Source organism: Aedes aegypti, chromosome 2 (genome assembly GCF_002204515.2).
Source record: "Aedes aegypti strain LVP_AGWG chromosome 2, AaegL5.0 Primary Assembly, whole genome shotgun sequence".
In the NCBI taxonomy this organism is placed as follows: Eukaryota; Metazoa; Arthropoda; class Insecta; order Diptera; family Culicidae; genus Aedes; species Aedes aegypti.
The window spans coordinates 206336094-206350388 of NC_035108.1; the positions used below are offsets into that span (position 1 = coordinate 206336094).

The following is a 14295-nucleotide window of genomic DNA, read 5'->3' on the forward strand; positions in this document are numbered from 1 at the left end:
TCCACATTGAAAATGTTAAGCTTATCCCAAGCCTTATACATTAAATATCTGTGTCAATTACGGAGTAGTAACTGTAATTGTTCGGTCATATATGCTCATGCTGATGCTAACTTTAGATAAGTGTTTCCCAATCTTTTTCAACTTTCGCCCCCCTTGAGATCGATATTTTTCTTGGAATCGCCCCTTGATAGGGCAAAGGACTACTTGGCACTTCAATGATTTATTTTGGCATGGGTGTTTTTTCTTGGCCGATTTGCCTGAAACTTTGTAAACATAAACATATCAATATGACGCATATGGTGGCCAAATAGCATTCCAAAAACCCTCTTCCCACAGTGAATCAAAAGAGCCATGGATAGGATCCGGCTGCCTATATTTGATTCAAATGTTTAAGATTTTGATCAATATCTACGCCATCATACTAAATGAGTTCTGTTTGATCTTTCGACCTTGACACTTGCTTTTGCCGGGGCGAGCGACGAGGGCAGGATCAAACATGTCGCGGGTTGGTCTAGTAAGTGAAAAAGTGGCGTGATCGGTGAGTTCGGTTGGAGTAACTGAAAAAGTGCCGCGATCGGTTAGTTCTGTTTGATCCTTCGACCTTCACGCTTGCTCCTGGGCAGTGCGTCAAGAAAGCCCGAACAGTTTTTTTTTATTCTTTTTGGGTCGCGCGCTTATTTTTTTTTCCTGAGTGCTTTTTTATAGCCGAGCAAACGAGTGAAGCCGAAAGTGGATTGTGGCTGTTCAGTCAAGGATAACGGATCAATTGGTGAGCTCGTTTCATGCTACTATTTCTAATCTATAAAATATGTATGACTGCACATTCAATCGTTACAATGGTGGGATGTAAATATGATTTTTCAACAAACTATGGATGGTTCGTCACTGTGAGTGTCGACACAAACTCTGATTCATGATTTATTTATGTTTAACATTTTTTTTTTCAGAACACCTCTTATATACCTTTATTTTTGTAATTAAAAAAACTTTGAATGGTTCGACACTACAAGTGTAGACTTGCGAAAGGTTCACTTTATTCAACAAACTTTGGATGGTTCGCCACTGTAAGTGTCGGCATAAGAATAAGAGTGTTCTATGATGTCCCAACGAATCGAGTTTTTTGTTTCTTTTCAAATGAGTAAAATATAATAACACATGCTTTCGTCCTGACAGCTGTAGGAATGTTACATTTAGGTATTTGTTCAACAAACTTTGAATGGTTCGTCACCTCAAGTGTCGGCATAATTTTCCTCTACATAGAAATTGTTCATATCAAATGAAAATATTATATTTACGTATAAGCATGTATATATCTCACAAATCATTGTTTATCATGGTCTAATCGCTTATCAAAGTGAATCCTATGACCCAATGATCCTCCCCATTAACAAACATCCCTCCCAGTAACCTTTGTGGAGATGCAGAGGCAAACACGGTCTCCAAAAAGCAAAGGTTACACACTAACATTCCTTCCCCCAATCCCACCTGACTGCAAGGACGTGGCCGTCGTCGTTATTGACCCTGTATAAATAGAGGCACTGAATTATGCACACTGAAGAAGATTATGGCCAATCCCAGCCGAACTTCTAGTTGATTCTTTGTGCATTTTCACTGACTTCGGTCAATCACGGAATAGCAACCATTGATATGTGTAGTCAGTCTAAGCTAAGCTAGCTAAGCTAAGCTAATATCTACGCCATCATACTAAAGTTGATTGCAGTGGCGACTCGTAACCTCACTTTCTACCTGTTCTACGACTCTAAAAATGACAATTTCGGCAAATTTAGATTATAAATCAAAAAGATAATTATTGAAATCGTCCTTTCTAACAAATCTCTATTTATTACATGCCAATTTGTTGCTGAAATTCAAGAATTTCTATTCGTGGAACAGGTAGATTTGAGGTTAGGGAAACGCCACTGGTTGATTGAATGATCAAGTTCACAGGTCAATTACTCGAACAAATCTGTCCGATTTCTTCAAATATCTATAAATGACCATTACAAAAAAATACTGGTCATTAATTTATAATAGCACATGTGATGGTATCCTACGTGAATTACAGGCTCAATATCAAAAAATCTCAGTTCCACTTAAATGCGATTATCGATATATCTCTCGTTCACTTTATGCTTTACAAATTTGATATGATTTGATTCGTTAATTTTTTTTTCTGTTGGGATTTAGTTTCAGATGTTTATAGATAGTAAATTTTTAATGATTCTGGGAACGCTTTTTACCGAATCCAAAGCCTTAAAAAATGGCGATTCGGAATAATAAATCTTCGAGCTGTTTAGTGGAACTAACTAGTCAAGTTTAGTACAAGCACAGATCTGTGGTACAAGTTACCCACTTTGGGAATCACTGCTTTTAATTGTTTGATTCCTACCAGAAAGCAAATTCGTTTGTAGCAACCAATTAGCGCTCATAAAAGCTGGATACTCTCCAGTAACAGGATGAAATACTAGAAAAAATGCGATGTAATAAAATGGGCGAAATTTGGTTGATTGAAAATTAGTTTGGCAGTTTTAAACGTTAAAATATGTGCCAGAAGCTTTCCTAGAAATGGGATTGCCGGAGTAGTGGCTTTTGGAGAAAGATAGCATTACTTTGTCTGAGGCAAATTTGTTAAATACTCGATATGACTCTTGCTCTCTTTATTCAAATTTCAATATAGCTTTATTTAACATGAATCCTAAGGAACGTGAGTGATTCTGGCTAAAAACCACAAAGAGGGGGTTGGGTCTGAAAATAAAAAAAAATTACCACGTGATCTCTGAACATTTCAATATAATCTCAAGCTCAGTGGCACACAAGTTAAAAGCTGCTTTAAAAGTGCGTTGCAGCACGCCGTGCATTAGTAATAGATATGATTCAGAAATATAAAAACAATAATAAACTGATCGATCGATAAACTAATATTGACTTATATCTTTTTTCACTAGATGGCCCAGCAGCAGATGATGCAGCAGCAACAGCAACAACAATTGCACCAGCAGCCGCAAATGCACCATCCATCTCCGATGGCAGTTCCTCAGCCGCCACAGGCCCAACATCAGCAGCAATTGCCACAAACGCCTTCCCATCATCAGCCAAATCGCTTCAACGACTCATTCCGGGCTACGATGACTCCTGCGACGCCAGTTCAGCATATTCAAACGCCGCAGCTTACGGTGACCAAAGAAACCCCCAAGACTGCTGCCGATCAATCTGATCCCAAGAAAGAACCTCCGGTTAAAATCGTGAATGGTTTCTTAGCCGTATGTCACGGTTGTGGGTATACCGGAATCGACCACGCAAAATGCCAACGATGTAAACGGCTATTCACGGAACCACCTCGGAGGGTTCCCGAGCCCGACAAACCAATGGTTTCTCCTCATCCACCTCCGTTGGTTCCTACGGCTTCTTCTACACCGCTTCACGGTAAAATGATGTACTCGGCGGATAAGCCAGGGCCAGGGAGCGGCGAGCGGGATTCGATAGTAGGGGTCAAGGGCGTTACGTTAACGAAGAAACCGTCGGGGTCGTCCTTAGGTAGCATGCTCTCAATTCGGGGAATGGCAAGAGGTGGCGCTTCTGGTGGTAGAGGTGGTCGAGGGCGTGGAAGAAGTGCTTCGTCCAAATATCATGATGTGGAACCGGTCGTATTTACCCTAAGCAGTGATGATGAGGATCATGAACCCAGTGATAAATCCAAGAATGGTAGCAAATTAGTAGCAGTTCCAGAACAAAAGGTAGATTTAGCTTTATTCACACATTTTTGCATGTAAAATGATAAAAAAATATTTTTTATTCTACAGGCTCAGACTTCAGTTGTTGCTGACAAATTGCGTGAACCCCTGAAGTGCGAACCAGTTATAAAGGAAACCGATAAAATAGAAGGTAGGGAATATCGATATTTTAAGTTAATTTGTATAATAAGCCGATGGATCCTCATTTTGACTGTTATAGCATATGTTCACTCTGTTTCTCGATACATTTCCACTGCACACAACACAACACAACAAAGTTTCGACGAAATTCTCCTTCAACCGGTCTGCCACCAACAGTCTATCGGCCATCATCAGCAGGTTCTCCCTTTGGACATTTCAAATGACGGATATCAGCACATTATTTAGTTGCTCTCCATCTACCGTTGCAAAAAATCTGCTCATGTTTCTCTGTTGCATGCTTTCTGACGCTTCAGTTGAAACACTTTCTTCACTTCCCTATACCTCCCTTTTATAAGCTGGTACCGTCATTTGAGAAAATCCATCCATCCAGCCCATCTTGCCTTCTAGTTCGTACCAGATTTGTGGCAAACACCTGTCCAATCCGTTCAACTTTCGTCATGTTTTTTGTGTATACTTGGTTGATCGTAAAGTTCAACAAGCACATTGGAAGTGGGTCGAATACTTTTAGAAACTTCTCCAAGGATCCCTTCACAAATTTATTTAAAGATTACGCCAGCAATTCTTCCTGGAGTCCTTCGTAAAATCTTAAAATGTCTATGGAGATGCTTAAGTGAATTCCTCCAGAATTCGCTCCAGTAAATCTTTTAGCCCACACTAGAAGTTAACGATCATTATTCTATCTATTTAAATCTCAAGATCCACTCCATATATCGAAATAATAATCCATATAAGGTACCGTGGGGCAAGTGGGTAATGGATTTCGCATAGTTGGGATTCTTCAAATTCTAGAGACCTTGAATTAAAACAAATAGGTCGTGTAGATTTTTAAGCTTGACTCCCACCAAATATAAGCAGTATATTGAAATTGATTTTTATGTAAATTTGAAGAAAAAAGTAGGTGGGGCAAGTGAAAAGCTTATCGTTTTGAACAATAAATTCAAAAACTAACAGTTCTATTCACGATTTCTATTACCTTTAACATTTGTTAAGGCGTCCCAATGAACAATAACATAAGTAACATGTAAACAAAGAAAATTTTATTCTTGTTACATGAATTTTCTTCTGTTCAGTTATGTTTGTTGAAATGATTCGACAACATTTTAACTACAACATTTTTAATGTTAGTTCTTACATCATGGGACGGCAATTTCATTTCTGCTCTGTAGAATTTCCTCCGTTCGTTATTCGGATATGACGTCGGATAATTCTTCAAGGAAATCAAACGGAATCCTTCATTTAAGTATTTAGAAACTTTTGTATGAGGATACACCTATACCCCATTTTTATGTTTTGAACTAACTATACATAGACATTCTACAAGATTTCCGTGCGTTCTCTTATATTGGAACTTTTCAATCAACGTCTTCTTTTTAATCGGCTGTCCGAAGTAAACATATAATTAGGGATCCGGATCCTATTCTTGGCACTTTTGATTCACTTCGGCAGTGTGGTTATTTAAAGGTACTGAGCTCATATTTGGCCATAATATGTGTCATGTTGAAGTGCTTCTTATAGCAGAATTTCAGACAATTCGGCCGATAAAACCTCCCCATGCCAAAGTAAATCATAGAAGTGCCAAAGTAGCTCTGCACCCTATTGTAATATTTGACAACCTTTTTTTTAGAGAAGTTCCATGATTTGACCATGAGTATAGTTTTTCTTGAATTATCAGTACGTTGTTGTTCTATGATAATTGCGAACCTTGTATAATCCGAAAATTTTGACAAAAAAAAAAGATTCATCATTTTTTTGGCATCAGTTAGATTTTTAACATTTCTATATAAATAAAAATGGAATGGTGTTTGTATGTCACGAAAAAAAAAAGAGTGTTGTTATATTATTATTAATATAAGGTACCGCGGGGCAAGTGGGTAAATGGGGTAAGTGAAAATAATTGGAATATTTTAATGAATATGTGAATTAATGTTTTAAACTCATGCGTAAATCTTTGAGGCCATTGAGAACATTACGATAGGCAAGAGATTTCTGAGATTTTTCACCCATTATTGCATAATAGAGCGAAATATTGTTAACCTGTCTACTATAACTCCGTAACAAGTTGGCGGCGTGCAATCTTATTTTAATATTTTCTGTAGAAAAAAAGTTGCAAAAAATAATTTTCTGTACCACTTCTAAGTTGTCCCCTCTGACAGTTTTAAACTGCAATAAAAAAAAGTTTTAGAATTAATTTGACATAGACCTAAAAATAACTAAATTGAAACACTGTCAACTTTCTAGTCACGTGGGGCAAGTGAAAAGTTTCTCATTAGAGATTGAATTTGTATTTTCTCTATAGGTAGCTATAAGTATAAAAGGTTCGCAATTATCATAGAACAACAGAACGTGCTGATAATTCAAGAAACACTATACTCAAAGCGTTAAATGCTATTATCATGGCCAAATCATGAAACTTCTCTAAAAAAAAGGTTGCCAAATAATACGATATTAATATGTTTACTTCGGAAAGCCGATTAAAAGGAAGATGTTGATTGAAAGGTTCCAATATAAGAGAACGCACGGAAATCTCGTGGAATGTCTATGTAAAGCTAGTTCAAAACATAAAAAAAATGGGGTATAGGTGTATCCACATAAAAAAGTTTCTAAATACTTTATTGAAGGATTTCGGTTGATTTCTCTTGAAGAGTTATCCGACGTCATATCCGATTTTCTTAAAAACAAATAATGAGCGGTGGAAAATCTAGAGATTAGAAATGCAATTGCTGTCCCATGATGTAAGAACTAACATTGTAAATGTTGCAATTATAATGTTGTCGAATCATTTCAACAAACATAACTGAACAGAAGAAAATTCAAGTAACAAGAATAAAATTTTCTTTGTTTACATATTACTTATGTTATTGTTCAGTGGGACGCCTTAAAGGTAATGGAAATTGTGAATGTAACTGTTAGTTTTTGAATTTATTGGTCAAAACGATAAACTTTTCACTTGCCCCACCTGTGGGGCAAGTGAAAAGTAAGGAGAGGTTCTTCAAAAACTTGTTCTGTACTTTTATCTTCAATTTTACATAAAAATCAATTTCAGTATACTGCTTATATTTGGTGAGAGTCAAGCCAAAAAATATACACGACCCCTTTTGTTTTAATTTAAGGTCTCTAGAATTTGAATAATCCCAACTATGCGAAATCCATTACCCACTTACCCCACGGTACCTTACACAACCCAACACAATTTTTAGCTTCATTGGTCGCTAAATCTCGATACTTGCTTCTGCAATGTTTCGATGATAATGATAAAAATTAGACTAATCATAGGAAAACAGCATGGTCTCTCGTGTAGCCAAAGGCAATTTTTTCAGTAATTCTTTTAACCATTTTCATGTGAATTCCTTTTACAATGGATTATCCCAGGTATTGTTTCATGAATTCCTCCAGGAATTGGGAGCTTCTCAATGAATCGACCTCATGAAGTTTCTCCAGGAATTTCCTCCAGTGATTTCTCCAGCATTTCATCCATGTATATATATTTTTTCTAGACAAATAAATTATCCATGTATTCTTCAAAAGTTCAATAACCCGTATACTGCCAATACTCGCATAACAGTCCCATATTCTATGGGGTTTCCTATATAAATGGAATGCGAGTATGGGTAGTATAGGCCTTTGTGAAAGCAAAAATACTTAAACCCTAATTGCTCAGCGGATACTCAACGGATTCAAATATTTTTTGTCGGTATACCTACTGGTACATATATCTAGTTTCTAAAAGTGGCCAGAGGAACTCGGGAATGTTCCTGTGGCTGGAGTTATTCCGGTAGGTCACTGGGTCAAGTCGGGTAAAAAACAGTTATTTTTTGGGACATGCCGGCTGTAAAGCGTAAGTATCCATAAACAATTCGCTCTCACTTGCGATCGGGAGATACAAACGTGAGCGTGTTGATGGTTTGGCATCCAAGTCCAAAAGAGACATGGATTTGCGAAAAGAGATGTGTTCATAGTTAGGGGTCGTCCATTAATTAGCAAAGGGTTTATGGGGGGAGGGGGGGTTTGAGATTTCTTACGCGCCATACAAATTATTTTTAATTTTCATACAAAAAATCTTACTATGGGGGGAGGGGGGGGGGTCTAAAAACCACCAAAATTGTCTTACGTAATTAATGAATCGCCCCTTAGTACTCGGATTCAGTTTGGATTTCTATTCCGCAGAATCATAAGGTGTTCTGTAGCTTAGTTGGTTAAAGCGCCGGTCTAGCGTACACGGAGTCGTAAGTTCGAGTCCCACTAGAACGCGTATTTTTTCACAAATCCATTTCTCAATTTGTCAAACAAACACACTGTGTCTTCTGATTACAAGTTCCCAAAAGTACATGCCAAGTTATCTTTATTTATTTACAATCAATCATTTCAATTTGCATAAATCATTAAGATCGATATTCAACAAATGAAGAGTTTCGGACCTTTTAGAATGTACCGGATGTGGCTACTCGGACATAATGTCCTAAAGAACAATAAAGCAATAGATTTTATGAATACAAAACCGTTTTAATTCTGGAAAAGTAGAGATCAAACATAATAGGGGAACTTACGTATTCTCGGCAGCTAAAGCCGATGCCGTGCTTCTTTTGTAATTTTCTCGGACATCAGCAGATAAATTCCATGCTTGTCTATTTACATTTATGCGTTGCTCAATCCTCTATCGATTCACACCGACAGACTTGTCAAAATGCTTTTGGAAACGTTTCTACAACGCTGCGAACATCCCTTGTCAGTGTGACTATTGTCGGCAGCCTCACTCTCTTCGGCAACTTTTCCATTACAACTGCTGGTGAATCTCTTCGGCAGCTGCAAATCAGTCGCATTTTGAGGCGTACTCATTTGAATTGATGACATCTCCGGTGATATCGTTTGTTTAGTTTCGGAAATCTCGCCAGCGGAAAGCGGGCAGAACAAAGAATCATCTGAATGTTTCCACTGATGTGTTTTGATAGAAAAATACTGTGTATTTGGCGTTTGAAATTTGGTTTTCGATAATAGTCGAATGGTGCCAAAGCCGTAAGTCTTCCTTGTTCACAAAAATGCGTTTCTATAAGTTTGGCACACATGTTTAGATACAAATATTGGCCACTTTATAATAAATTTGAGGCGTACACTTCCGCAACAAAAACATACCCGAGTTTCTCTGGCCACTTTTAGAAACTAGATATGTGTACGAGTATACAGGCAAAAAATAATTGAAATGCGTTAAATATTCGCTAAGGGAAGGTCGTTTTAGATTTATTTCTTTCACTCAGGCCTATAGGTTAAGGGTGAATACTACAACAATTATCCTGTAATTCCTCTAACTATGCCTATATAAATTGCTTCATGGATGCATCTCGTTTCATTTGGTAATTTTTCAATATATATTCTAGAAACTTTTCTGGATAATGATCTATGAAAAAGGTCTAAATGTTTCTTCAAAGATCCCTGTAGGAACAAGTGCTCTGCTGACATATAGTTTATCCAATATTTTTTTTAGCAGTTCCATATTGATTACATCAGGATTTTCTTCAGAAAAATCTCTCGGACTTCCATTAATTCCTTTTTAATGGAAGTTCAAACGTTTTCTATTGTATACGCTATGCCTAGAGGAGAACGCAGGTCTTTCAATACCTAATGAATAATGCGCTCTTGCATCCACGCATTGCATAGTCAATAGAAAGCATTGTGGTTGGATGTGCATCTAATTCTACCGAAAGAGGTACGTTTTGTGAAAGAGGACCACGTGATTATAGATTTGAGATCGAATTCAAATTAACCTCTGCGTTCACGGGTCCTCTCGTGGCGTAGCGGTAACGCAGCATATCTAGCAAACTGGGAATCGTGAGTTCGATTCTCACCGAGAAGACGTGAAACTTTTTTGCAAAATTCACATCAATTTGTGCATTTAACCCGATTGCGACGTATATGTAAGGTTTAGTTTTAAGATAATTGTTCAAACTTCCACTTAAATTTGTCTATTTCACCCAATTGCAAATAACATGTTAACTAATAACCTAAAAACTTAGAACGAATTACCGACGTCGGTAATTTATTTACCGAAATTTCAACAGCTGAACGATCGGTAATCGATTCGGTAAATGAAAAGATTACCGAACCATCCGTAATTTGCGTTTGGGATGGCAGCTGTCCAAATTACTGAACAATCGGTATTTTTTTACCGAATAACTGTAGCTTCGGACTAGCGATGTTTCCCAGATAAGTTGTTCTCAGCAAGAATAAGAACAAAAGCAGAAAAGTAATATTCAACTCAATTTTATTTCTTGAGGAATTCAATACATATGTTAATTTCATTGCAATTCACTATTATCACCTGGCTGGTCGTTGAAATTCTAATATTGGGGAGCATATACGTCATCCTGGCGGTTCCTGTAAGAATTTCTTGGTCATTTTTTTAAACTTCCTTGGGAAATTTCTGAAGAAATCTCTTTAAAAATCTCTGGAATTATTTTTGGAAATAATCTTAGATAAATTAAGGCTGAATTCTTGAAGAGATCCGAACCGAAAACCTTGAAGAAAATCAAAGAATTAATTCTAGGTGGTTCTAAAAAATAAGTTCTACATTACTTGAGATTTTTTGTAAGAATCTTTAGAAGAATTCCTGAGAGATTCCCAAATGAAAATCTCTGTGTAGAAATTCCTTACAAATTTGGACACACTGCTAAAAACGAGTGATGTCAAAATCGGGTACTGTGTGTATGAGGTTTTTAAAATATAACGTACAAATGGCGAGTTATTTTGTAGATGAAAAAACCGAGTTTAGTACTATACCATTTAATTCCACTAGAATTTGTATCCTTTGACAGATACGCGCATTTTGACCTCAACTGTAAGGCCGGCTTCAGTGTCGTGTACTAGATTCGACTTGTTATTTCGTATTTTCGCTCAATTCTCGCTTAATTTATGATCTAGCCATTGATTACCTGAGAGAGAGGAGACAGCTCACTGACAACTGGCTTGTTTTCTTGGCTTCTTTGATTTCTTCTTCTCATGTTTGGGTTGTGCACAACGGTTCAGAGAGCACAAACTGGGTCAAAACCATTTTCACATTCCATTTGTTATCAAAAAGATCATAAAATTACAAAATTTCATAAGCAATATGAGTTCAATCGACAATATTCAAATATTCAACGATTTTATATGCGATAGCACAGGAAAAAAACCTGAATTTTCAATCACATCCAGTTTTAGTTTGGTCGAATTTTGACGGTTTTTCACGCTCTGCCCTTCGAATGTGCGGTTTTTCAGTGACAGTTGATGACAGGTTCCCTTGACTTTTGGAAGCTCGCAATCTTTTGTCTCCTCTCTCTCAGTTGATTACCAAGCGTGAAGCTTGTTGTTACTGAGCATCGGAATAGAACGAGTATTTAAAAATGCTGAAGAGGAGATCCTTCTCTAACTCCCAGTGTTGATTTTTTTTTATCTTAGCCCATTCCTTGGTTTTAAACATCGAGCTACACACTCGGTTATCAATCGGCAAAAAAATCGCTGTGCAATCTAGGGATTGTCCCTTTTGAATTGTTATGCGAGATTTCATCCAGAAATCTCGCGTAACAATTCTAAAGGGCCAATGATCAAATTGTAAACAAATCGGGTTTTGATATCATTCGATAGTATCTCCCAACACCCACAAACTATGCAAACATTGTCAACATAATCATAAAACTTACCGTTATAAACTCGATTTCCAAAACGGCCAATAACCACTTTTTTCCAAATCATTCATAGGCCCCCGCTCGAAAAGGCCAATGATCGGTTCTCGCTTCATCAAGAGGGCCTACAATCGGAAAATTTCGCTAACTGTCATTGGCCTTAGCATGGTGAGAGGCCAATGACTCTCTCTTGCTCATTCATTGAAAACCGAAGAGGCCTAGCCTTGGGCCAAGCACGCTAATAAAATTCTATTTTGGCCAATAAAAAAGGCCCATGCTTTGTTGAAAATCGAAAATGGGCCAAGCATTTAAACTCATCATTTTTTCCACATTTTTGTCAGCTTTCAGAATAAAATCGATTATTAGCGTGTAGTAATAGTACATCGTCACTCAACTAGCAAGAAATCACATTGATTGATTTGAATATTGAGAAATAGGAATTGAAAATGTGGTGAATAAATTTCAAATCGAATTTTCTCAGAGTCAACGATCTGAGGATTGGCCCTTTTGAATTGTTACGCGAGAAATGGCAGTACACTGTAAACTCGACATTACCCTTTAATGTGGAAAAAATACCCATTTTTTCTTGTTATATGGAAATGTCAAAATAAAGAGTACTTTCAAATTTTGAATAAAGGGTATTTTTCTCCCATTTCAAAGTTCAAAGCATTTACCCATTAAAGGGTGAAAAATTTCTTGAAGTTTGGGGAAGTGATTCAGATCAATCATTCATGGTCTTGAAGCGAGAACTGTGGATAGAAAGTAATGGAAAGAGCATCAAAAATACTTCAAATGTAAGTACAATTAAATAACTCTATCACCAAATCCTAATCGATAAAATGATTGTTTTCAGAATGGAAATTATGGAATCGAAGACGAAGTTAGGAGGCAACAAATCTTCCGCTATCAAAGATCCACTGTTTTTTTTTCACGGTAATGCCTGCAATGGGACTACTTGGACCAGTCACTAAGTTACCAACTGATGCAGGACACATAATCCGAAGAGCGTTATTTCCGGATTTTCTTCCAGACAACGAAAGTTACCACCATCCAGCCATTTTTTTTCCTTCGGTGATTATTATGAAAGAAGAGCATCCCAATCAATTATTTTTATAATTTTTCAAATGGCTTTTAATAAATACATATAACGTAGCCTAACGTATAGCGTTTGTTGTGTTAGTTTTTGATAGAAATTGTTTTAAAAAGACGAAAGTATGAGCAAATAAAACAGAGTGAATTTTACCCACTTTGCTAAACAATTAATTTCGAATAATGGGTAAAATTTACGCGTTGATTTGACGTACAAGCCCTTTACTCTTTAATGAGTACAGGCCGTTTACTCTTTTTATGAGTTAAACTAGTTTATCTCAAAGAGGGTACTTTTTTACCCTTTAAAGGGTACTTTCATCTTACAGTGTAGAGCACCCTCTAAGAGCCCAAAATGAGCCAAAACTTTGACAGCTCCGAATGCCGGCCATGTTGGTTTGGCTCAAAATGTGACGCACACACACATACACGCGTGTCTCAGCTTCTGCCAAGTTCTTCAGTTCTTTTTTGGTGTCGACATTGATGGTTTTCATCGTCTGGCTGTGCAAGAGAACAAATTGTGAAATATCTTGAAAAATATCAAGATTTCGGCATTTCCCCTGGTTGCAAATTGTGGTTGGAGTTACGAGAATCAAAATCGTATCAAAATTCGACTCGTGCTAGTGATTCTAAACGTGGAAAATTCATGATTAAAAATTGGTGATTTTCTTCTTGGAGGTTCTCTTCTCACTCTGTGGGCAATTTTCGGTTTGACGCCAAGGTTGGGGTTAGCCGGAAGGATCGGAAACCAAAAAAATGGGGGAACGCGGTACGAATCGAGATGAAAAAAAATATTGGATTGTTTTGTCCCTGACGTTCTGATTTTCTCTTCAATTTACAGATTTGATTCGCTTGGATGTCACCGACATAAAAAACATGCCGGATGGTTTGATTACCAATTTGGAGTGCCGTACTATTCGGATCGGGTCATTGAAATATGATACTACCGATAAGGTAAGTGAGATTTTATACTATGTTTTATGGGGGTAAAGATGAACAAATGTGAGGGACTGCATACTATTCAGATAATAGGTTCTTCCGAATTTAACTGTGTTGGATGCATTACGTTTTATTTTGCCATTAGAAGCACACGCCCTCTACAAAGTTTCAAGTGATTCCTTCTTGATAGTGGCATTAGGATCGTTTAACAAGATTTTACTAGTTTTTTTTCCACAAAAAAATTGTTTCTTAAGATTTATTGCAAAATAATATAACCAATAATTATTTACACAATTAGAATAAAGGCTCCAAAGGCCTTTAATTCCCTTTACAAAAATATCCTGGACTGACCGGGAATCGAACCCAGACACCTTCAGCATGGCTTTGCTTTGTAGCCGCGGACTATAACCAGTCGGCTAAGGAAGGCCCCCAACCTTCCATCTTATGAATCAAGATACATGCTCGTTGATATTCTGACATTGAAAACAAGTCGCGAATTCGCTATGGTTATATTCGTGAACGATATTGTTTCGCATTGTATTGGTTCTCCTAACCTATTTAACAGTTGAAATTTTAAATAAAACCGTTTAAAGGTCGAATGTGACATTGTTGACTATCTCAGGGAACTCTCCATGAAGTTTCTAAACAAAATTCAATTCATATTTTAAGCAAATATCCCAAGATGTCACAATATAGGGTGCAGAACCACTTGGGCACTTTAACGATTC

General features: G+C 37.1%; 1 protein-coding gene across 3 annotated transcripts in view; it reads left to right on the plus strand.

The window, feature by feature from the left end:
- The window catches only part of LOC5570322, a 63112-nt gene that overhangs the window by 21050 nt on the left and 27767 nt on the right, over window positions 1-14295 (plus strand). For all 3 annotated transcript variants that reach the window (XM_001653099.2, XM_021843822.1, XM_021843823.1), the window contains 3 exons: window positions 2946-3734; window positions 3801-3882; window positions 13470-13582. In XM_001653099.2, coding sequence (XP_001653149.2) covers window positions 2946-3734; window positions 3801-3882; window positions 13470-13582 — 984 coding nt within the window. The remainder of the gene's footprint in view (window positions 1-2945; window positions 3735-3800; window positions 3883-13469; window positions 13583-14295) is intronic.